At 53.5% G+C, this 24,315-nt stretch overlaps 5 protein-coding genes across 5 annotated transcripts; 4 read left to right on the top strand and 1 right to left on the bottom strand.

Annotated features, from left to right (window-relative positions):
• Positions 1–296: 296 nt before the first annotated feature.
• On the top strand, positions 297–1,686 carry GCG54_00007196 (uncharacterized protein; the record flags this gene model as incomplete). Its single annotated transcript, XM_045407182.1, has 4 exons — positions 297–341; positions 379–622; positions 697–814; positions 867–1,686. 4 exons carry the CDS (start codon positions 297–299, stop codon positions 1,684–1,686), a joined length of 1,227 nt encoding a protein of 408 aa, XP_045266103.1.
• Positions 1,687–5,945: 4,259 nt separating this feature from the next.
• Positions 5,946–6,233, top strand: GCG54_00007195 (uncharacterized protein; the record flags this gene model as incomplete). The annotated part of the gene is made up of 1 exon (XM_045407181.1): positions 5,946–6,233. One exon carries the CDS (start codon positions 5,946–5,948, stop codon positions 6,231–6,233), a length of 288 nt encoding a protein of 95 aa, XP_045266102.1.
• A 5,402-nt stretch (positions 6,234–11,635) lies between these two features.
• On the top strand, positions 11,636–12,616 carry GCG54_00007194 (Short-chain dehydrogenase TIC 32; the record flags this gene model as incomplete). The annotated part of the gene is made up of 2 exons (XM_045407180.1): positions 11,636–12,183; positions 12,250–12,616. 2 exons carry the CDS (start codon positions 11,636–11,638, stop codon positions 12,614–12,616), a joined length of 915 nt encoding a protein of 304 aa, XP_045266101.1.
• A 1,243-nt stretch (positions 12,617–13,859) lies between these two features.
• Positions 13,860–14,254, top strand: GCG54_00007193 (uncharacterized protein; the record flags this gene model as incomplete). The annotated part of the gene is made up of 2 exons (XM_045407179.1): positions 13,860–13,943; positions 14,069–14,254. 2 exons carry the CDS (start codon positions 13,860–13,862, stop codon positions 14,252–14,254), a joined length of 270 nt encoding a protein of 89 aa, XP_045266100.1.
• A 274-nt stretch (positions 14,255–14,528) lies between these two features.
• Positions 14,529–15,074, bottom strand: GCG54_00007192 (uncharacterized protein; the record flags this gene model as incomplete). The annotated part of the gene is made up of 1 exon (XM_045407178.1): positions 14,529–15,074. The coding sequence occupies one exon, from the start codon at positions 15,072–15,074 to the stop codon at positions 14,529–14,531; it is 546 nt and encodes a 181-aa protein (XP_045266099.1).
• Positions 15,075–24,315: the final 9,241 nt, after the last annotated feature.

Raw genomic sequence — 24,315 nt, 5'->3', positions numbered from 1 at the left:
ATCCATCTCTGCAGCCAGCACCACACTCCATAGCCCGAACGCAAATCATAGGTGAGTGAGGTTTGGTTCTGTGGAACGCAAGTTAGAATAAGCTCTTGGACCCAAGCCTGAGTTAATCTGCGTTCTACCGCACTGCGCCTTAGAGGTATTCGAGTGTGCGTTTTCCGAATCGAGTACTAGTATTTAAATCGAAATGTCCCCGATAGGATAGATTGAGGCTGTTCAAATCTGTTTAACAATCACCACCCATTACCTACCTTTGTGCTCTAAACACCTTCGCCTACCAGAACCTCATAATGCCTACAGCCATCGTGACCGGTGCCACAGGCATGTGTCGCCTGGTGTATCCTTCGTGTCCGATTGCAACTGACGTCGAAGTTAGGCATCCTCGGTCGTGAGATCGTTAAAGAGCTCAGCAGCAATCCAGAAGAATGGTCGAAGATCTATGCCCTCTCCCGGTCAAAGAAGGAAGACTTCCCCAGGAATGTCGTCCAAAGCCATCTGGATCTATGCGCCACCCCTGAAGAGATGGCGAGAGAGCTTCAAGGGGTCGAGGCTGATTATGTCTTCTTTGCCGCCTACTTGGAGCAAGACACCGAGGCCAAGGCCAGCAAAGTCAATGGTGAGGTTGACTGACCCCTTTATGAATCAAAGCACTCACCAAACGTAGGCGATATGCTGGATGCGTTCTTCAAGGCCATGGTTTGAACAACAGCGCCTCCAAGATCAAGCGCATCATTCTCGTCTGCGGAGCAAAGCAATACGGCGTCCAGCATGGTCGGGTCAAGATCCCGATGCAAGAAACGGATCCCTGGTATGAGCCGAACATGTAGCCATCACTGACTTGGCACTGACCTTTAACCCAGGGTTCCCGAGGACGCCCCGTTCGCACCAAACTTCTATTACCGCCAGCAGCGCATCCTCCACGGTTTCTGCGCCGCCCACCCAAGCACCTCCTGGGTTGTAACTTACCCAAACGAGGTGATCGGCTTCGCCAAAGGCAACTTTATGAACTTCGGCACCGCCGTCGCCATCTACGCTGCGGTCCAGCGCGAGCTTGGCAGCAACGAGCTCGTCTTCCCCGGCGCCGAGGAGTTTTACACCAGGATCACAATGTTCTCCGACGCCCGCCTCCACGGACAGTTCTGCCGCTGGGCCGCGCTCGCCCCTGATGCCGGCAACCTCTCCTTTAACGTCGTCAACGGCGATGCGGCCTCTTGGCAAGACCTCTGGCCGCGCGTCGCCCGCTACTTCGACCTCCACGTCCCGGCAGACCAGTTTACGCGTCCGGCCCGGGCAGCGTCGGAGCGTAAGCTCGCCGCACGCACGCCGTTCTCCCTCTCCGCGGAGGCGATCGGCGTGGCGACGAGGAGTGTCAGTGGCGAGCAGCAGCAAGAGCAGTCGTACATACGGCAGAGGATCGACCTGGTGCAATGGAGCAGGAGCGGCGAGGTCCAGGAGGCGTGGAGGCGGCTCGCCGCGCGGGAAGGCCTCGACGGGGACGCGCTCGACAGGGCATCGTGGGCCTTTGCCGGGTTCGCGTGGGGACGGGACTACGATGTCGTGCTGAGCATGAGCAGGGCGCGTCAGCTGCGGTGGACGGGCTACGTGGACTCTTGGGACGGGTTTGAGACGGTGTTCCGGGGACTGGCGGATGCAAAGGTCATTCCGAAGCAGAAGTGGTGAAGTCGCAACGGCCGAAATAGCTGTCACGTCCATAGTGGTATTAGATGACCCGGTGACCTTTTGGACATGTACCGTAGCATTGCGAAGGAAGTCAACATGTCGATTGTCATTCCTCTTCCCCTTGCACTGCATTTCTCCAGAGCCACGTACGCGTCGTTTGAGTCCAGCAGACACACGCCTTCCTCCGCTTCTTCACGCTTACAGAGAGACAGAGAGGGTCGAGGGAGGATCCGGTCTCCATTGAATAATCCATCAAGCCCATCATGGTGCGTCGGAAGCTAGGCCGGCAGTTGTCAGCATCAGGCTACTTTGTCGGCTAAGCAATCAATTCGAAGGAGTCGAGCACGGCATTAAGGCTTAAGCTTCCGCGCTCGCTTGTTAGCGGGTTCCATCGCGAAGTCCGTTTTATCAAAACAAAAGAAGCATGCAGCAGTAGTGCAGAAAATAAAACCGGGCGTCACCGGATAAACTCCATGTCCCCAAATCCACCTTTTTCTTCTGGGTGTTGCATCGTCGACGTTGCGAGTCGAGGGAATAAGGGTACCTTAGCCAGGGGGCAGAAGCAAAAGCAGAAGCTCAATCGGAACAAGGGCCCGGAGCTGGGTCCGGCTGTAGGTAACGGTAGCACGGAGAGTGGGATGAGCAGAATCCCGTCAACTGACCGCACTCAATCCGAAACCGAAATCTCCTATTCCTAGCCATTGTGGCCCGAGTTCGAGCTCTGTGTCGTGCACCAGCTTTTGATCAATGCCACATTGTGCCTGGCGAAACACCAAGAAGCGCTACGATGTTCACACGCAAGGGCAGGGCAAGGGCGCGTCTAGCTCGCTTACAAGGTTACATTGATCGAACCGTTCAGCCGCTAGAGTTATGCGCGCGGGCTGTGTTGCGCTGTTTGACATGGCTTCCTCTGCCCTACAGACCAGGTGTACGAGTCGGTCACCTTGTTTGCCCAGGTTCGCGCTGTCCGATTCATGGCCTTTTCGATCAGCCTAGACCCTTTTCTGCACCCTGGATATGGCAGGATATGGGATGGTAAAACGTCTCCGGGGATAAAATCGCAATATTTGCCGCATGCTATGATAGCTCGCTGATTCTATGATAGCAGAATGGACGAGTGATAGGCGGCCAGGCCAGGCACGTTGGTCTGAAGTTCGGGACACATTGCCCTTCAGGCAACGATATTCCCACTTCGGGCCGGAGTCCCCAGTGTACCTCGTCCGTCCCGTGGATTGCCCTTGGTTATCCCGTCGAATAGGATATGGGCAGGCGGACGGTAAAATCGCTCACTGGAGCTGTCCATCCGCTGTGCTGTGCTGGCCGAGTCGACAACAACAACACGCAATATGGTCGTGCCAGCCTGTGGCCCGCGTGGCTATATGCACCTCACCCATGACCTTATGCCATCGAAACAGTCTGATGCTGCTGACAGGGAGGCTGACGGGCGTGACAGGCCTAGCTTCGAGTCTCTCGGCTTTGCCAGACAACGGTGCCAGATAGAAGGAAGCTGAATGAGAAACAATCTATCATAAGAAAAAGCTGAGAGGACGAGCTGAAGGTTCAAGGGACGGGCGTAAACTCTCGCCGAATATCGATCGAGACGGAAATATCTATTTCGGCGCAAGGGCGCGATGGGAATGGAGTCAACTCCACCCGCGATGAGCTTATACGAGGAAAATGTGAGAATGTGATTTGACGCGCCGTTCGCATGTGCTTGTGCATTTGTTTTGGTGTCGGTGCAGCTGTCTGTCAGTAGAAATGATAGACGCTGATCGCCGCACCAGCTCGTATCGAAAGCCGAGGCAACGGCTTCGAAAGATGCGTCCAGAAGGGCGGCCATCCAATCGGCGTCAAACGGTTGAAATGACAGTTCCTCATTTTTTCGCGCGCTCATCTCAAATTTCATTACATGAGAGACGCCAACCGAGTCCTTGGGAAGCGCCCTTTCATAACGTCAAAGTCGCACTAAGCGGGATGCGAAACAGCGCGACCGCGACAAACCTCACCATTGATTGATGAAGCATCAAAGAAGTCCAGCCAAGCGCGCCGCTTGGGAATCAGAAACAGGCGCACAGAAATGAAAACCACACAAGAAAAAAAAGGGAGGAGGAAACTTGGGGGCCGTTTCTGCCCAAGGGCTCCAGACGGCAGCTTAAAAGTCCAACTCAAAATATTCGCAGACGCAGCCCTGAGGGGCTGGCCGCTAAGGACGGAATCGCCATAGCACTCACATTGGACCCTGAAGCCAAATAGAAAGATGCAACCGTTGATCCATTGATATTGGTGAAAATAAAGAAAGGCGGCGGATGGAGGTGAAATTCGTACGAGAATAGAGTAGGCTCGTGTTTCTGAAACGCAGTCAATTTGTTCTAGAATCCTATTAATAGCGGCCGCATCCTTGAAGAGCCCTCTAAGCTTTGAGGCACCCTTTGAGCTTTGAGCGCGGCCCCGGAGAGTCCTTGTGAGGTCCCCTGGACAGCCCTGTTTGATGGGAAATGGGAAATGGGGAAGAGGAAGAATCCAATGCGAAATGGACAAACTTCAAAGCAAAGAAGGATCCCTGGGTTTCTCCGTGGGAGTTGAGTCCCGTCACTTCGGCAGCCAGCAGGCAAAAGCCCAGAGCTGCCGCAGCCTGATCCTTTCCCGTGCTCCTCCCCCTCGACTCTTTGGCCAGTAGCAAGTCAGGCAAACGGGCAGAGACCATGGACAAGCCTGGTGCAGAATACGGCGGAGACAGCGAACAGGTCCCCGAATTAAGGTGTTCTTAGTCATTATGCGACTCTGCGCTGCGCAGGTGCCATGCAGTCGAGTCTGGGCAACGCTGCATCATGACACGCTGGGCCATGGCCCAGGCTGGGCTTCTAGAACCGGAATTGTATGACAGGGCTTCCAGGCCTCTGGCCATCCGCCATCGTGTGTAGCATCAGATGCTGCTGCGCGTGCGTCCGCAGCAGGCAGCCCAGCAAAAGAACCGCAAAGGCCGCAAAGGCCCAGAGGGTTCCAGCAAGGATACATCTGGTTGCTTCTGGAGCACTGGTCAGTCTCTGGTACACTGGCTCGCCCCCTCCAGCCCTTCACGGTCCTTTGTCCCTTGCCCATTTTACTCCACACGGACAAGCAGCCAGCAGAAGGAAAGAGAATTGACCCAGCGGAAAGCCAGAGCCCCGGCCGGCTGCCAGAGTGCTGCTGCAAGAAAAACAGACAGAGAGAGCCACAGTTTGGGCCGAACCCACAGGCCAGGGACCGCTTGACTGGAGATACCCACAGTCCACGGTCCAGCCAGACGCCCGTCCAGGGCGAGCCAGACGCCGTGGGCCCCTCTCCAAATCTCTCTCTCCCAGCCATGGCGAGTTCCCCCCCGGAGCCGTGGGAGCATTGGCGACGAGGAGAGGATGCGCAAGGCCCAGGGCAAGGCATGTAGGTACGGCGGTAGGGCCAGGTAAGGGTAGAACTGGGGGACTATACTGCGTAGAGAAAGTAGGTACATCTGCTGCTGCTGCTGGGTCCATACATACCGCATGGGATGGAGTACCTATGGTGCTATGTATGGATGTGGTATATGGAGGGTACGGATACCGTATGTAAATGAATGAAGGTGGATGGATGCCATCTGGTGTAACTCGCCCGGTCTGGTTCGTTGTCCCGTGGATGCCGTGCCGTAAGATGATAAAGACCCTTTGAAATCCCCTCCAGCCTCCTTTCTCCCCCCGTTAGACTTTTTGTGCATCTTCCTCGTCTTGGACAAAAGTTGCTGCATTTCTCACTTGTGTCTTCTTCCTTTTTTCCTTTCCTTCTCGTACCTTCCCACCCCAAAAGTAACAGGTTCCCTCCAATTTGCTTCGAGGCCACTTCCGTCACCGTCCGCCATCTTCAGACGATTCCCACAGCTACCCGACATCATCGGACTTCCAGACAAAGGCATCCAACCGACACATCATTTAGTACCTGCAAGAAGTCTCTAGAAGATTACAAACCGTCGACACACATCAACATACAACAGCAGCATCAACACCAACAGCATAGCAACCCCCACTGCTACTCCACCGGAACAACACTCGCATAGTCTGGAGTCACCATCATCCAGGCACCCAAACAAATAACAGCCTCGACGACAAACAGAAACCGCAACCAGACTTCGAAGTCCCCATCTCCGTCATCGTCTTCCTCCGCAACATCGACGACATCCCATCGTCGATAGCTTCACTTTCTCTCCCAACACCCGCAACACCGCCACCACGGCTTCTCCAGCGATCGCCACCATGGGTTCCCCGAGTGGAGCCCTCCGCCCCCGAGCATCGTCAAACTTCATGGGCATCTCAGCAACAGGATTCCCGCCATCAATGACGCCTCAGGAAAAGCACCTCTTCTCCGACCGCGTCAACTCGGCGACAACCCGCCTCTCGAGCACAATGGCCGCCAGCGAAACCGACACCGGCTACATGTTCGTCGTCTACTTCCACAAGAACACCGCCGCCGACGCCCTCTCCCTGCTACAGGCCGCTGACATCCGAGTCAGGGGCCACCCGATCCAGTTTTCCTGGCACTGAACTCTGCTGGCTTTCTGCTGCTGATCCTCACTCAGTGCCTGATCGATGGGATGGATGCGCGCGTCCAGTCACTGATGTGCGTTTCTACCATCATGCAAAGTGGTCTGGTCTGGTCTGGCCTGGCCCGGTCCGTTCTGCCAGCAGCCCCAGCTCTGCGTCTGGCTGGAACAGACCGAGGGTTGATCCTTTCTTCTTCCATCTTCCTCTACAGCTGCTTCTTTTCTTTTCTTTGCTTTTTCTTTACCGATACCCAAACTACTGTTAGCACCACAATTCATCACTACGCCATTTATCATCATCCATCATCAATCATCCATCCACCCGGCATCACCCAGAACCACAACGACTGGCACACAGTCACCTTTGCATACACTCACATCCACATCCGAAGAAGAGGCGAGGACGGGAGGATTAGGAGGGAGACAAGAGTCATTGGTCCATGTTCCCCCATCATTCCCATCTACAACCATGATCCATCCAATTCCCATGCCCTCTCCCTCCTTAGGCTTCTCCAAGGCTCTAGGCTCGTCCTCCAATTCCCGCCCGACCGCCCCGGGAGCGAATCCTTCAGCGATCCATCGTCCCTCCCACCCCCTACCCCCCCNCCCCCCCCTCGGCGATCTGCAAGTCTAGGCCACCCTAGGCCACCCCCGTCCTCCAGGGCAAATCGCAAATCATTCATCGGGGCCCCCTCCACCCTATCTCCATCATCTCACCTTATCTCATCAAGAATCACGCAAAGGAAATTCAAAAAAAGTACTTGTATATCTCTATCACTTTTTTATTTCATACCGTCTTTGGACACCCCTCCCCGTTTACCCCCACAAGGGCACACTTCGCTTCGCGTTCGCGACCGCACTCGATAATGTTGCAGATGGAACCGCATCTTATTGCAGTTCTTCCTGCACATCCGACTGCCCACTCTTTCTGCTTCCCCGGGTGGACCGGCCGCCCTCGGCCGGCAGTAGCCCATGTGTCGAAAGGGGTGTGTGTCTGTTGTGACTGAGTGTGTGTGTCTTGTCTGCGTGTGTGTGTGTGTGGGTTCAATCTGGCCTGTCCACTGTGTTTCCTTCCCATGGCGAACCGGAACGCCGTTTGTCACGCAGCCTGTTCTGTGCATTACGCCCAGTGTAGTGTGTAGGCAGCGGCAAGGCAGACTCTGTCACAGCAGCAGAGACGGTCAAGAGGAGCCAAAGGAAATTTCTGAGATGAGGTGAGGTGAGGTGACGCGGAGCAGGATGGACGTTACGCGGCCGGGCTTTCGTCACCACCAGGACCAGGTTATCAGGTTTCTCCCTCAGGTCTGGCCGTCCATCCACCGCAGCCTACCGTCCGCCTGCTGCAACCTCTTGCAAGGGGTTCCAGTGCGAGTGGAATTGTGGATTGTGGATTGCGGGTTTGCGGATTGCAGCATGGCACGAACGGGTGTGCACATTTTTTTTTACCTCTGGGTTATTTCGTTCTCACGTCTCCCTCGCGCTGGATCAAGGTCACATTCGTTCGGCAATCGGACGGCCAGTGTGGGACGCCGCCGTTCATCATTCAAATTGCACCACCGCCGCCGCCGCACTTCGGGAGCGAACCACAACGGGGGACCACCTTAGATGAGACGCGCCAACGCAATCACCACCGATGCGAAATTCAACCCAACTGGCAGCCGAAACCTGGTCTGATGGGGGGGCCCTTTTTCGAGACGGGAACGGGAATGCGGATGGATACGCGGGAATTGGATTGGACACAACACGGAAGAGTGGAACGGTAATTGGGAAGAATTCGACCCTCGTTGCAATCGGGAAATCCAAAAGGTTCGTGCACATCGCAATCATTTCCCCATCACCCTGATTTTACTTTTTTTCCCTTTCAGTCTGGCCTTGTCCAGACGGTTCCAACGGGTTCTGGCCAGTGTCAGTGTCAACACCCTCTCTCTCTCGGTCCTCGCAAGGATCTTTTCTCACTGGCAAAAACGTCCAAGCGGAGTTGCCTGGAGCGAAGGCGAATAGCCACACGCTACCAATGACACTTTGTCCTTGCATACAAACATCGGCTGACAGGAGTTCCAGACCAAGTTCGATTTTGATTACCGGCCCGACGTGGGGGAGCATGAGGAGGGGACCGGGGTTTGGTCCAAGGCAACTTTGTGTGGCAAGAAGACACCAGAAAAAAAAGGAACAACCCCAATCATTCCCCGCGCGAGTGAAAGGGGACCCTGAGCCAAGATGGATGGGCCAAGAGCAGAGCAAAGCAACACCGCATCGCTATTTTCGCGCGTCATCCCCTATTGCTCGCCCACTGCTACAAAGCCTCCGACAAACTAGAGTTTCCGGAAGATTGTCTTCTGGAGTAAACACTCTCTTGGCCCTCCCACCAAACATACCAACCCCGCTTCACCTGGGCCCCCTTTCATCGACCATCGCCCATTCACGCCTCCATCTCGAAATTGCATCGGGCATCGGAGCAAGCACGCAGTCGCGTTCACCCTCCCACCGCAGGGTCCTCGAGCGGCGGGCGGACTACACATTTCGCGGACTGTGTTACGCGGCAGCCTTACATGTGTGCATCTTGGGCGGGATGGAAGGGAGCAAAAAGGACTTGTTGCTGTGTCACACGAAAGAAAGGCAGCAGGAAGTGACCAGTCACACAAAGGCTGTTGGTCACTTTTTGCTTGGCTTTTGTCATCAGATCATGTACGCGGGTTCAGCATTGCCAGGCGAGAATGCAAACCAAACCAAACAAATCATAAATCACAAAAACACGCAGAAGAAACTTTCACACACAAAGAATAAGGTCATCAGACCGCCGCTTTCTCATCCGTTGTTTCCGTGCGCCCCTCTCTCTGTAAACCTTTGAACAGAACAATGTGAAGCCATCACCACCATCAGAAAAGACCCATGAACCATGACAAACAGAACCGTTAATACCCAAAAGCCCACTCCATTGTCCTATCCCATTTAATCTCCGTTTCGCCCAACTGGAATCCAGATGGGCCGATTCCCACCCCCGAACGGTTGCTAAAACTGAAACAGGGGAAATTTTTACATTGCGCGGTCCCGAGGATCCGGGTTTGTCCTTTCTTTTGTACGCAGCGGGCGGGTGAAGTACATACATCGTACAGAGCGAGCGTAAGGGACGACGGATAACCGTTAAGCGGCACCCCAATCATCAATGAATCCCTCGCGCGAGAACAGGCAGCCAGCGAACGGACGACGGCACGGACCCCTCGTGCTGGGTTGATTGCGTGTAATTCCCATCTACATGGATCCATGGACGGCAGCAGGCGAGAGTGACCCCCTCCCCTCTCCCCAGGGCCCTCCAGTTAACCCGGCGTTCCGCGTTCCGGATATCCCGCGGCAAATCCAATCCCCGTGTCCCGTGCTTTCCAGGCCATAAGCGAAGTCCCGGCGTCGGCGACATTGGTTCTGCCGTTCGTTCCTGAGTTGGTGAGGTTAATCGGCGCGGGGGCCGAGTATCTCGGACTAGCCCCATTATCGCTCCGAGAATCAGACGGCGATGCATGAAGATGTAAGCCGAGAAGACGCCCATCTGTGGGCAAGCGACAAGTCTTAAGCCATCATCTGAGTGCTCCAAACGGCCGGGGATGGACCACGGGTGGGAACAGGTGGGAGAGGACGGCGGCCTTCAAGTCCATGACGCCACAACATGCCCGCTACGGCCGACAACGCCCCCAACCGTTCATGGCCTCGCCAGCTGAAAACTGCTCCAAGGAGAGGGGCTCGCAAGCTGACACTCTCACTGCTCGAAACGCGAACTCACTGTGCTGAGGTGCTCTGTCAGAATGCCATCGGCTTACAACCCCCCACCCCCGAATCCGGCCTAGCCTCACGTCACGTCTGCCCGTTTTCTTTCACCTGCCTTGTCGGTTCCGCGGATATGCTTATGATGCGCTCCCTCGGCATTTGGCGCAGACGCGAGGCTAGTGAGGCGGGCTTGTTTTTGGGTAGCGGCTCGGGAGCCGGGTGACTCAGTGGTAGCGCGTGCCCAGCGATGCAGCAGGCTTACAGGTTGCTTTCCGAAAGGGGTTTAGACGGGGTCAGGCTTGACGTCTGGGAGGTGGCCGATGCAGACGGCTTACACTGGTGATGGCTTCATCCGTCGAGACAATAGGGGGCTTGCGTCTTGGTGATGGACTGGTTAGGCTGCCGCCTTGCGACAACAGCAAAGCTTGTGGAATTGGAGGGCAGATGGGCGGATGAATAACATTGCCGGCGGAGGAATTCGATCGCCTTTGCGTGAAGATTCAATGATGATGTGTTTTTAGGATTGAACATGTGAGGCGACGGTGTTGAATGTCTCTCGTAGACGAAGTCTTCCTTGTATAAATGGCTGAGTGCCGTTCTGCTTCAACGCTGAGTGCCAGACATCTCTGCGCCTTCAATCTGGTCATTGATCTAGAACACCAAGTCCTCGTGGGCAGTTGACACAAAACTTTCGCCAATCTTCCAACCAAGCAGAGCTCTTAGTATCCGAATTCTTCACGTACCGAACTCGTCTGAGACTTCACATCGTCTGAAGATACCAGCCCACGGACTTCGGTGTGTTGCGGTAAGCACCGGACGACATTGACATCACTTCAAGTTGGAACTCGACACATACATCATCAACCTCTAGGACTCACACACTTCGGCATCTTATTTTGAGCAGCAAGACTCTTCATCGCCAGTCTTGGAACACTCAACTGCTTCAAACACATTGAAAGCTGGGTTTGAGGATACGCGACTTGCATCGTCAGCCGCACGCCCCTTTCTTCGTTTCCAGTAACGTCCACGACGCATCAAAAATGAAAGCCCTTTTTGTTCATGAGAAGGATCTTCATGATCCAACTCCGTCGATATCATCACTTGAAGGGAAGGTGATATTTGTTACCGGAGGTAAGGAACAGCAGCTAACAGCCACCCCCATACACACCCTCTCTGGTCCCTCATACTTCTTTCTACGCTCAACATCTGCTTTCATCGACTTGGCATATGGTACTGTTCTACTACTACCCCATCACCTTCATTCCTGTAAATGAAATTGAAATTTCAACGTACATCCTTCCAAGTTCTACGTCGTTTCGGCCAACTTATATATTATCGAGTCTACGACATCACTTGGCCCGCTAGGGGATGCCAGCCGAATGCTCCATGCCGTAAGGGTTCGGCCAACTCGACCTTGATCAACTATCAAGGATAGCTTCACGATTATCTATTCTCATATTATCACGGCGCAGCAGAGTTCTTGCCTTCACATCACTTGGAACATTCTTACTGGACGACGGGTTCGAGAAATCCGCTCTACACTTCTTTAATATACCACCTTACCAGCTTTCACCTGCCTTCCTTCATTCCTATTTATTTTCTCAATCATTCAACTACCACAATTCCATCTCGGTTCTTTTGATCTACATGACTCTATCTTCATCTTATCCTTCCTTGAGACTAACATACAATATAGGAACAGCGGGCCTTGGCAAATCCACAATCACCGCCCTCCTCCGCCATAACCCCGCCCATATCTACTTCTCTGGCCGGTCCCAATCCTCCGCAGATGCACTGATCTCCTCTCTTCCCGCCTCTATGCCCTCTCCGCCGCCCCTGACCTTTGTCAAGATGGACCTCTCCTCTCTCTCCACGATCCCTGCCGCAATTGCTAAACACTTCAACCACACCCGCCTTGACATACTCATCAACAATGCCGGCATCATGGCCACCGGGCCTTCCCTCTCTGCCGATGGCTTCGAGATACAGTTCGCTACAAACCACCTGGGCCATGCCATGCTCGTCCGCACCCTCATGCCGGTCCTCGAGCGTACAGCAGCCTCCGGTGCCGATGTCCGCATCATTAACCTCACTTCCGTGGGGTACCAGGGCCATCCCCGCGACGGCATCTCCTTCGCCGCGCTTCGTACTACGCAGGCTGGACCGCCTATGCTGGGAGAGTGGATCCGATACGGGTAAATATCACTATGCTTCCATCATTCTTCAAAGAGACGGTCCCCATACTGAGACTCACATTACAGCCAAAGCAAACTCGCAAACATCCTGTTCACCCGCGAACTTGCCCGCCGCCACCCCTCCATAACCTGCGTCGCGGTACATCCGGGCGTCGTTGACACTGGCCTCGTAACGAACCAGAATCTTAAGAATCGCATCCTTGTCTATCTGCCTAACAAGCTCATGGGCGCTACAGTGCTCACCCCGCAACAGGGCTCCTGGAACCAGGTCTGGGCCGCGGCCGCGGCGCGGAAGGCGGACCTCGTCAATGGCGGATTCTACATGCCCGTCGGACACCTGGCTAACGACAAACTTGATTCCTGCGCGACAAACGAGAAGTTGGCGGGGGAGCTGTGGCGGTGGACTGAAGATGTGTTGGCTGGGTTTGACTGAAGCTCGAGCGATGGGAAAGTTTCATATCAAACCTCACCTGTAGATGCTAATGGTACGACCCAGGAGAAGAAATTTGAGTTTAGCCTTCTCAATTCCCAAAGTAATGTAGAAATGCCATCCATCAATGCCGCAGTGCTCGTATGTACACAGACAAGTACAATGTCAGCCAAGCAAACTCCCTTATTTGCCCCAGAAATTAGAATCAGAGAGGAAGGTATCAATGCCTTTGAAATACTGAGATCTTAGTCCCTAGTCACAGTAACCAGGAACGGAGATGAATTGCTCGCAACCACTCATGGCTTCCCCAGCTTCGACAATGACTCTCAGAAAGAATACTGATCCATTCGAGTGACTTCGCCGATAGTAAGCACAAGCATGGGAGACATTCATGACGTAGCCTCCAGAATACACCGAAAAGTTATACACGCGTGAATGCACGCCAAATGCCACTGGCGACGTCAGCGTAAGCCGATCACACCCACCATCATTGTGGTCGACCAGTGAGTCACAACGCAGACTGTGTCCGCGCCTGCCATATTGGTAAAATCGCTCACAATACTTTGAATACACAACGAGCACGGTGGCGGAGTGGTTAACGCAGTGGACTTGAAATCCACAGATCCCTGGATCAAAACCAGGCTGTGCTCATCTATTTCCTTTTTTTGGCGTCCATACTTGGCCCAAAATCCCTTTGAAAACATAAATCCGACCCTCTACCGCCGAGGAGGCATTGAACTTGCCGGTGGGATGCTGCGGAAAAACATCGTGAAGTCTCAACAGAATCTAGTCCAGCTGGGATGATGTAATCAGTTTGAATCTATTAAGGTGGCCATAAAGATTTTCATTACGGCCTCTGCTTTATAATCAGTCGATGTTGATTATATTGAAGTGAATGAAATGTCTAGGTAACAAGCTTTGGAAACACCGGCGAAGACTTTCGAATGGGCCTAGTCTCGGAAACCAAGTCCCGATACAAGGATTGGTCGATGGAATATTCGCCGATTTCTGAAAGAGAGGAACGTTGATATCCGTTGGCCATGTAACCATGGATCCGCAAATACGAACGCATGCTATCGCTAGATGCACGAGCTTGGTCCAAGATAGCCTGCAAGATAGCATGGAAACAAGACGTGGAAAGCCATCAACGCACATGCGTCTACATAAAACAAGTAGTAAATCTTCTCGTCATGGCAGCCACAGACTCTTCACACACTCAAGAAACGCTCGCGTAAAAGCCTCCAAGATGCAAATCACCGTCCTTCTCCCCTTTCTCGCCCTCGCCCAGAGCGTAATGGCCAGCCCTATCGCAGAGCATGCCCCAGCTCTCGTATGTCCATCTCAAACACATCCACCAATCTTTCCATTTACTTCCTGTTATGTTCATTAACATGACGGAAACTTGTCTGTCCAAAGAACCTGACTTATGACTGACCCATGGATGCGCTTATACAGAATCCCCGCGCTGGCTGCCCTGCCAAAGTCAACAGCTTCTGTAAACAGTTCAGGGAGGTCCTTGGGCAGTGTCGCAACGGACAGTGGAATTGTGTCCACGGAAACCCGCTCACTCTGGACGGCAACTACCCGATCTACACGCCTGCGGGTGAATCATGCTCGAAGGAGGGAGATACCTGCTTGTAGGCAGTGTCAGAGCGACAGCTTGGTGTCCCTGGACCGACGCATATATATTGATTGACACTAAGCTCTAGCTTAAGAATGAGAGCAAAGCATTGTTTTCGCATGAAAGATCAGTTGGGAAATCGAGAAACGGCACCACGTGACGGAGACGGGCTCCAGGTGCGCAGTGCCGCTCCCAGCATGCATGTCAGGATACTTACCAATAGATAGTTGGCTGTTCAACCTCAAACCGAGTTTCAAATTTTCAATTCAAAACGGGAAGAATCAGATCGTATTCTCAGCCCCTTGCGGGCCGTGATGAAGGTATGGAACCGATTGCCAGAAAGGGGGCGCTGTCTGACGAGTTTCCGGACGGGATCTCGGTCCCCTCCAATCCGAACGAGTCATTTTCGCCATCTTCATTCTCACAAAGGAACACCTGGCCTTCAGCTGTAATAGAAGATTTACTACCAGATCCATGCTCCCGATCCATTCTCTGTAATACCTCGAGCTGTGTAGGAGAGACAGTCGGCATGTGTTTTCTCCATCGAGCAACCTCTATGTCGCGTAAATTTCTTGTAGCTCTATGAAGTGAGCGGCAGACAGCTGTTTCGGTGAATCCCTGTTCCCCAAGTGCCTCATAGAAAGACTCCGCCACCAAAACACTGAATCCATCTGGAATTTTCCAGAGCGTCCCGATAGCGTGTCGGAAGCCTGCAAGTTGGAACGCGCTGGCTAAATGAACACTCTCGTCAGCAAGATCATGCAAGCGACTTGCACCAGTGGAACAAGCGGATAGATACGCCAAGAATGGAGAGTCATCCTGGAGCTTCTGATTGCGCATCTGCTCTACTGTAAGTTGATGCTCAGTTCAGTCATTCGGAAGCAAAGTGCTTCGTGATGGCACCGATGAATCTAACTTTCCATGTCCGGCAAAGTGAAATATTTTGCATCCTCGTAAGTTCGAAATAACTTCGTCTCGTTAGGCTTGTGGTAGTACTGGGGTGAGGCTCAGTCTCTCGCACCGGCCCTCAAGCACTGATATCTCCCGGTTTGCGAAGGGTAGATCGGCGGTTCCTGGCAGTCCTGGCGTCTGCGGCATCGCCAGCAGGAGAGCCTCTCTCTTCGCCGAGGTTTCTCTTTTCTGTCCCAGGCGCCCATGTATGAGCGATTTGATGGACGAGCTGTAGGAGGGCATGACTCTATCAACCACAGTCTCGGAGGACCTGGTAATATGTCGCCCTGCCGCATGCATAGGCAATTGAATAAGACTGCCAGTGAGAATCCACCAAATCCGTGGCTCGTTGTCGTCAGATATCGGCGTCGAGAAGCCAGGCGCTTCGAGAATCGGACAGGCCGCAGCTTCCCATAGCCACTCCAACATTGATGCCGGAGCCAAGGGCCCTGTCCTTTTCAGATAAATAGCGTTCAAATCAATTTGTGCTGTAGATAGCTTTGGTAGGGCCACCTGCTGAATTCCACTTGCTATGAAAGCATCGCATGAAATTAAATGTGTGTTGATGACCAGTATTGGGCCAAGGTCTGCAGCTGCCATCAACTCGCTGGCGGGAGGAGGAAGCAGGAAGCGCTCAAATCCCAGCTTGGCCCGGATCTTCTGAAGTAGTTCTTGAAACCTCTGATTCGCATCCGAGATCCGAGTCGAACTTACTTTCATATCTCAGCGCGAGCTGGTTTCACCAAACCTTTGCTGCTGATTTGCCGAGAGAGGCAAAACCAGCTCATCACGAACGGTCAAGAATTCGCTCGCCAGCTCTTTGTGCTGCTCTTCCAGAGCAGACAAGTCGGTATGGGTTTCGAGAAGATGACCGGCGATGACTTCACGTCCGAGTCCCAAAATCCCCAAGCAGTGACTGGCATCCTCTCCTGCTAATAGTGCCCAGACTACAGCCGAAGAAGCTAATCCGGAGAATTCTGACAGTATGGCCTGCTGGTCTGCGTGTAAACCAAAAGGTATCAGTCCCGCAGCCAACCGGAAAGATTGGGCCATATGTACGCTGTGGACCAATCAGGCTGGCCTCATGTTGTAGGCAGAAGTCGAGGATGATTGACCAGGTTTGATGAGTCATGGTTGTGTAAGTTGTAGACACCGAAAAAGTCTCCGTTTGTGACTGGGTGGAAACCACTTATCAATCCACATTATGCGGTCTTCAGCCTCTGAGCCAAGAGTCGAACAACGCATATTGTCTGGTTCTCGTGACTTCTTGCATGCCGCGCATGAATCAAAGCCCCGCCAACAACAAATGACTTCCATCCCCGCCTGAGATCAACTTTGAACACGTACAATCGGCTGCGCGACGGGGCATCCCAAGAAAGACTCAAGAGTCAGCGAAAACGCCGCACTGATCCCTCAAACTTGAAAGAATCTCCAAGACTCAACTTAATATTAGAGTATCCAGGTTAAGAAGACGATGCCAATCACTAAATGGGCCCTTCTGTGCGGCATTGACTATTACTTTGACGGGAATGCTCGCAGTGTAGACGGACAAGCACAGACAATTCCGAACCTTGCAGGTTGCGTCAACGATGTTCAAAAGATCTACGAATTTCTCATCAATCTCGGAGTTCAACCTTCAAACATTGGGAAACTCACCGCATCAGTTTCGGAAAAGGGCCTCCTAGAAGATGAGTCGTCGCTGCCAACCTGGCTTAACGTCAAGCGAGAGCTGAACTACATCTTCCAGAGGGCGACGCCCGGGGATATCGTCTATTTCCACTACTCCGGACATGGAACGCGACGGGATCAGCAAAACGATGACTATCTTCACGCGGGGTATGACGAGGACGATGACCCCTTAGAAGGAATGGCACTGGTCATGACGGATGTCTTGAAAGGGGGGCCCTATTTGACGGGACACCACCTCGGAGTTTGGATGCGCAATATGGTGAGGGAAAAGGGGCTCCGGGTGACTGTCGTGTTGGACAGCTGCTACTCCGGCCTCTCTTTCCGCGACGGATCCGACGACGGGATCCGACTTCGCACGTTGAAAATATCGAATCGAACCCATCAGGCGTGGTTGAAAAGCGATTATGAAGCTGATGCCGAAATACAAGCGCTGGATTCCGACCTCATCGGGGCATCGGGTATGAGGGATGCCGTAGCAATCCAAAGACCATGGCTGTCAAACCCAGAAGGCTGTACAGTTCTCACCGCTTGCGGTCCATCGCAGACTGCGGGCGAGAGACTTTTCGATACCCTTCATCACGGCGTCCTGACATATTGGGTTGTGGAACGTCTGCAGGACTTCATCGGGGCTTATCTTCCTTCGCATCAATATGTCGTGGATCATGCAACATACAAGATCCAAGATATGCGCCGGGGCGATAGGAGCCAAACACCCATGATATTCGGAGATGGACAGCACGAATTCCTCGGCACCAATACTTACTTCGAAAGACCGGCCTCGTACGTCATATCGAGAACAGAAGACGCGGTTGTTCTTGGTGTGGGAGCCGCACAAGGCGTTGAAAAAGGGGCATTGTACGATCTGACACCAAGCAATCAGATCGACATGTCAACCAAGGCCGGAAGCTTCGTGCGAGCGCAAGTACTTACAGTCGACAGATTCACATCGACAGCACAACTCCTTGATGGTAACAGGGACGTAGCCTCCGGCTGGCTGGCATTTCTTCATCAGTGGGCTTTGGAGCGGACGCTATACGTTGCACTTTCTCCCAAAGACTTGCCTATCCGGGCTGTTTTTGGGGAACACCTGCGGAAAACGCCTGGTCTGGATCTCGCCGATGATTCTGACTCTGAAGCCTTTTTCACTGTCAGCATCTCAAGGGACAAAACCTTTCAAATCTTCCAGGAACATAAGAAGTTGCCCAGACTTCCTCGAATAACAGTGGGAGACCGATTTGCCGCCAGGAAACTGGCGTGTACCATCAGCCACGTCGCCCGCTACCTATCTCTGAGAGATCTCGGGTTACGTTCCTTCCAAAACGACAGGTGTCTACCCAAGAATGAGCTCAGTCTAGAAGTGACCCCGTCATCTGTGGAAGAGGATGACGAAGTGACAGCATACATAACATACACCGGAACATCTAAAGAAGGCGCGTGGACGTCGCTCTTCTGCTTCACGCCATCTTGGGCGATTATCAAAATTGAACCTCTTCCCACGTCAGGCCAGGCCGCGTACTGGACATCCCAGGCCCAGCCATTGGACCCGATTCCCTTGTACATGACAATCCCACCGAAAAGCGACCCTGAAGACCCCACCTGCATCGAGGATGTCTTTGTTCTCTTCGTATCAAATGGCGACGGCCCTGCGGTGGCTTGGGACGATATATGCCTTCCAGGTCTTCCCATCGACAGCAAATATGTGGAGAGGTTGCATGATATTCAGCGGCTCGACCCAAATGCCACCCGAGACATAGCCCGACCAAAGCAGAAACCGAAAAGGAGAAGCTGGATGGTTTTAGAAAAGACGGTTCGGACGAGACCAAAGGCAATGAAATAGTTGAGTAGAGCCAAGACGACGAACACCCACCAACAACCTCAAGGCTTATTGTCAAGGGTTTCATGGGAGTACATTAGTTGAGGCATGGTAAGTGACTCAGTGGAATATAGAGTGTGCTAGAGATGGTCAGAAAAGCCCGACCCGGAGGTGGTATGTCTATCTACGTCTGCACACGCCTCAACTTAGTGGCTGATGTGTTTTATGTTTACAGGGTAACTCGTTTAACATCCCTAAATACTTGCAATGGATGTTTTCTCTGCTCACGAGAACCTTTGGCAGCTATCTTCGCGTAGCTCACGCGGCAAGGCCAGCGACCAAGGTGGTAGATTCAGCAAGGCTATATGATCAAGACACAAGAACCTCGCCGGCCATATTTGAGGCCACCGCGATGAGTTATTCAGCGCTTCAGGATCAATCAAAACAATACCTTGGAACACATCACACTTTGCATATTGATATTATTGGTTTTTACATGTTGATACTCTGAAACTGGACGTGGGATGCAAGTTCGGTGTCTTGATGCGTATCAGGTAGTTGACTGTCACGACGATCAATTTCGGCAATCGCACATCCACATCGCTGATCGGTGGCTCAAAAAGCCCAATATTACTCAAAAGGGCGGTAGAAACGACACCTCAACTGAGTGCGGCGTGGTAAATCAAACCTCTTTTCAGTCGTGGCATGTGTCACCGTGGCTCGACACCTCGAGAGATGCCGTGGCGTGCCCTTGCGGTTATCAATCACCCGGACCGACGTCCCATCAAGCGCTGGTCTGAAGTCGGAAAGCCGCCGACTGATATTGGGCCGGCAACGGACATATATCCATTTCCTACCGTCTCATCTCAACTCTTTCAAGCGTCGCACCGGACCTCGAGGCCGGGTACGAAATGGCACTCGACCACCCCAAGGTCTCACCGGCACGCTCAATTTCAATGCCACCTCGCACCATCGCGTCGCCGACGCGCCGCCACAATCAGCAGGTCCCCTCCTCTGCGTCAGCCGCCAAGAGAGAGAGAGAGAGATCAGTGATGGCGGAAAGTCCCATTGCCGCGTCTAATTTCCCATGCGACTTTTTGACATTCGCCTCGCAGACGCCTGCCCGGGCTATCCCAAAGAGAGACCTTATCGCCCGGCCTTCCGCAGGTCGCATGTCTGCCGACGTCACGTCAAGAGCACACCACCAGCGTGCGCGCCCCTCTCGAGTGGCAATCTCTCCCAGTCGCCAGGGTCGGCCTGTGGCGGACGTTAACGTACCCCGCCAAACGCCATCGCCGCACACCCGGTCCGCGCCTTCAGAACCGCGTCCAACTGGACGTCCCGGGAAATTTGTAAACAAAACAAGGCGGGCCGGCATTGAACGTCGTCGTGAACGCGTGGGTGCGCGTAATTCTTCAGTTCAATCTATTGCCTGTGTGCTGTAGCGAGCGCCAAGCGGCACACTGCAGACGACATGAAGCTACTGCGGTGCACTCGCACAGCGTATGCCGTGACCATGCCCTGCAGAGAACATGTTGAGAGTAGTGACATCAGCACGAAGGGTTCGAATGGCATTGTTCAAGACGGGGCCACTTCTATGCGACCACTGTCCGGCCAGTGGCAATGAGCCGATCCTCTGACCAGGGAGTCGAGTTCCAGCCCCGAATCCGCCGCTTCGGGTTGCATTCCTCGAGGCAGGGGAACAACAAGCACGGCCGGCGACACGTGGGGAATGAGATTCTCGTCGCCCTGCTCCCAGAGTTTTCCAAGATTTTTGAAAATCTAATCGAGGCCCAGAACTTTTGTGCGAAAAATCTTCTACGACGTCAGGTCCCCATTTGCCCTCATCATCGATCAGAGTTTCCGCGAGCCCTGGCCTCTGGCCCGCCCTGTTGGAAATCGGGGGGCGGCCCAACCGGAGGGAGGGCTGCAAATCGCGGAGATTGCGGGCGGTCCAGCGCGGCGCGGAAGCGAAATAATGTCGTCGTGTTAGCGCCGACAAGGGGGTTTTAATGTGACAATGCCCTCAACCCAGCTGCAGAGCGAGAGGCAATCAATCAAGAAAGGCGTGAGGCTGCAGTCTGCCTGCGGTGCTCGACTGCCTAGCGGAGTCATGAACATCGTGACTCGTCGGGAATCGCCATGCGTGAAGTCCATCTTGTGGGGGTGTTCCTGCGCCTTCAATGTTTTGGCCATATTATTTGTGCCCTAGATTTAACGTAGAGAGCTTCGCATGATCGTTGATGAGTTGTTCATGATCTGCTAGGGCCGGACGTAGTACGTAACGGCAGTTGTCTTTGGCAGCACCTCGTTGCAAAGGAATGGCAGCTCCATCTCGCGGCAAGTAATGCCTAGTTGCATCATTCTTCGGAGTCTTTTACCCAGCGATCTTCGTCAGCTTATTAACTCCCGACGACGACTCCGGACACTCGGCATGTTGTACTTGTCTTGATTCGATGAGTCCATCGTCAACAGGTCATCTCTCCACTCGGTCAGAGGTCCTCGTCTTCCCCAAGCGATCAGCCCCGGGACAGCCTTGCCGGCAACGTGTCGTGGTGTGGACCGTGGAGACACGTTCTAGTGCGGGAAAAAAGCTTTGGACCGCCAAAACAACTGCAAAATCTTAAAGACTGGGAACGGCCCGGCTTGTGCAGAGGCGAGCGTCATCATCAGACGAACCGCGAACAACGCATCTCGTGCTGACCCCATACTTTTGTTCCCGGTCAATCAAGCTGCGACAACCTCAATCTGCGGCTCTACCGGGCCATCGAGACCCAGGCCGACAAGATTCATGCCGTGGTGGCGATTGGGACAAACCTGGGCCGCAGCGGGGAATTACTTCGCCGTTTCAACAAGCGGGAATTTTGGGCTTTCTTGGAAAACTGGAACACACTTCCATGGCTGAGTCGACAAAGTGCTCGAACCCACTTCCTTCATCAACGTTGATTAACAAGAAAAATTTGGCCTGGATCTCGATGTACCCTTTTCTCTCTCGGCTGATGTGCGCTGGAATTAACAGGGCGCAACCTCGGACGACCGTCCGTTATCCGTCTCGTCCTCGTGGGAGACACTGCCGATCAGTTTCGACTTGCGAAAATCAAAAGCTCATTCCCGTCGTTGGCCGCCAAGAAAGCACGTCTTAGGATTTCTTCCTGCGCCGACACGGTCAATCTCGAGCTGGGATCTCGCTCCCACCGCTGATTGAAATAGCGCTATTGACCAAACCAGTCATCAACCAACGCCCTGGATTTAGGAATAATGGTTCTCTGCACGGAAAAAGCCCTGTGTTTGCCCATCTTCATATCGGATTTGCTCTGCAGCCTTCCCGCCCCGTTGGGCTTAAGGCCGCCTGTCGGCGAGAGGCTCTCGCCTAACGTCCCTCACCATCCCGACGATCGAATATTCTTTCAGGCGGCGGATGCCGGGATCTGAAAGTGAGATCTGATACCCGAATCTTGCACTTGGCTAGGTCTGCATTGGTGCGGCGTTCTCCGGGTGTTGCAAGAGTTGTGCAGAGCGCGATGCATTCTTCCGCGACCGTAGCTTATGTGTCAAGTCCTCAGGCACTCTCGACGACGACTGAATATGCTTTATCCGCTCTCAAAATAAGTGCAACGTGCGGTGCTCATTGTTCGCTATCACCTAAGCTCGAGTCTCCCCGTTGTATCGTTGGGAGCAGTTGATAATTGCGCTGGCGGACGATAGCAGATGGGTTGTTGCACATGCAGCGGCAACGCCATCACATCACACCTCGTTGTGCAAAATGGATGTAACCCCCCACCACCAGTCAGGGGTAGCAGGCTCATCACTGAAAAGGGAAAAGCGCCAGGCACGCACTTCTGATTGGTCGCGGAACCACGCGGCCGATCCGTAGGGATGCGCCGGGAGTGAGTCGTCTGCTGGCTTTCCCCTCCTCAAATTTCGAAAAGGGGGTGTGTACAGAAAGATTGTCACTACCTGCTTCTGACAGCGAGCGTTTGCTTGGCTGGCGGGGTCATCGCTGCCCTCTTTGCAAGTGGACAAGGTATCGTTGTTGTCTCTCGAGAGTCGAGACATCCCTAAAAATGAAGTCGTCCACTCGCACAACTCAGCGAAAGTCGTTTTCTTGTGCTGGATTGGTGGCTGACTCTAAACACTCCTTCGCCGCAGCCCACCATCTTTAGTGTGCTCGGCGTCGTCACTCTGAACCAGCTGTGAATCAGTGTGTCCAAAACCTTTCTTGGCAATTGTGAAATGCTGACCTCGGTTTACAATTGCGGTGGGGCGGGTTCCCCGACGCATGTGTGTTTGTAAGAAAAGAGGCATTTGCCGTGAACAATCGGACTTGGTCCTTCGGCATCTTGAGAAGATGCTTTTGACAAGGATGCAAGAGCTGTGCCCTGTCGTATGTCAATCGACAACCGTTCCCCGTTGAACACGCCAGCGCCGTTCGTCTCGGGCAGGGCGGTGGGTTCTCATCCGTAGCGCAGGCGGACGAGGCCCGGACGGAGCAAGGGAAAATATGGTCAATTTCCAGTGTGAGACATGGTCCACTAGGCCAATTGCGAGAACGAATCAATCTGTCACCGGCACCGAGACATACGGTTGTCGAAACAAACGCCGATCCGAAACCAAACGGGTGACAAAACCCAATGATTCATGAGAAGGCTTGGATGGACGCTTTTCTGCTCTGCGCAGGTCGAATTGAACCTTTCGTCCAAGACTTTCTCCCGAGGGGGTTGAGAGCGAGTTGCGCGGAAGCGCTGTTGATTGGACCAGAGTCGAAACGCGCATTCACCACAGGCAGCGGAAACGCGGGGGTTGCATGGCAGCGCGGGTGATTTGCAAAGTGGGCGCGGGCCAATGCTGACCTGGTAAAGCGTATCGGCACTGCCATTCGAACATCAGTCTCAAGTGCCACAAGGGGGACTTCATTGAATATGTCGGTGTCGGACGTCCACTGGTTGCAGACTTGAGTAAATAGCCTTGTGCACAAGGTTGAGCAGCGTGGCAGACTGGTTTATGTGTAACTGCTCGTATTTCGTCCCTTGCTGCTCACAGCCAGCCGTGGCGAGATGCCAAACTCGAGAGTTAAGCTCAGAAAGGGGCCGGCGGGCGGAACGGGAAAGTAGTGGTGGCAGCAAGCTCCGACGGGATCTTGCGTGACGCCGCCAGGATGCACCAGCCACCTCCGAGGTGACGACGGCGGCGTGGCTATCTTGTGGTCTTCAATCATCTATTGGATATTGGAGTTGATTGCATCCCGTAAAAACAGACGTACAGACCGACCGTCGACCGCTGGGAATAAGGCGTGAAGTCAAGCTGAACTCGTTGCAGTCGAACAGCAAAGGTTTGGTTGCGTCGGTGCGATGTAATACGTACAGCAACAAACTGCCACCTCAGATGAGCCGAGGCCGAGTCAAATGATGGAGGTTAACTGTGGGCCGCCGTCCCAATGGATGGTATTCGTACAATCCGTGACCAGATTCGCCCTGCCATAGTTCAGCTGAGCAAAAGGGTCCTGGGGTCCCAAGGTCCAAGTCTCGCATCACATTCGTGTGCTTCCATGGGTTTGTCTCTAACGCATTGCATTGAACAGTGGCCCGGAAAGTTGGAGTCTATTGAACGACGGAAAGACGACATGTAACT

The sequence above is a fragment of the Colletotrichum gloeosporioides genome (assembly GCF_011800055.1).
Source record: "Colletotrichum gloeosporioides strain Lc1 chromosome Unknown consensus_32, whole genome shotgun sequence".
Taxonomy (NCBI): Eukaryota; Fungi; Ascomycota; class Sordariomycetes; order Glomerellales; family Glomerellaceae; genus Colletotrichum; species Colletotrichum gloeosporioides.
The sequence above is the reverse complement of the archived record's forward strand: the minus strand, read 5'-3'. Positions and strand labels throughout refer to the sequence as shown.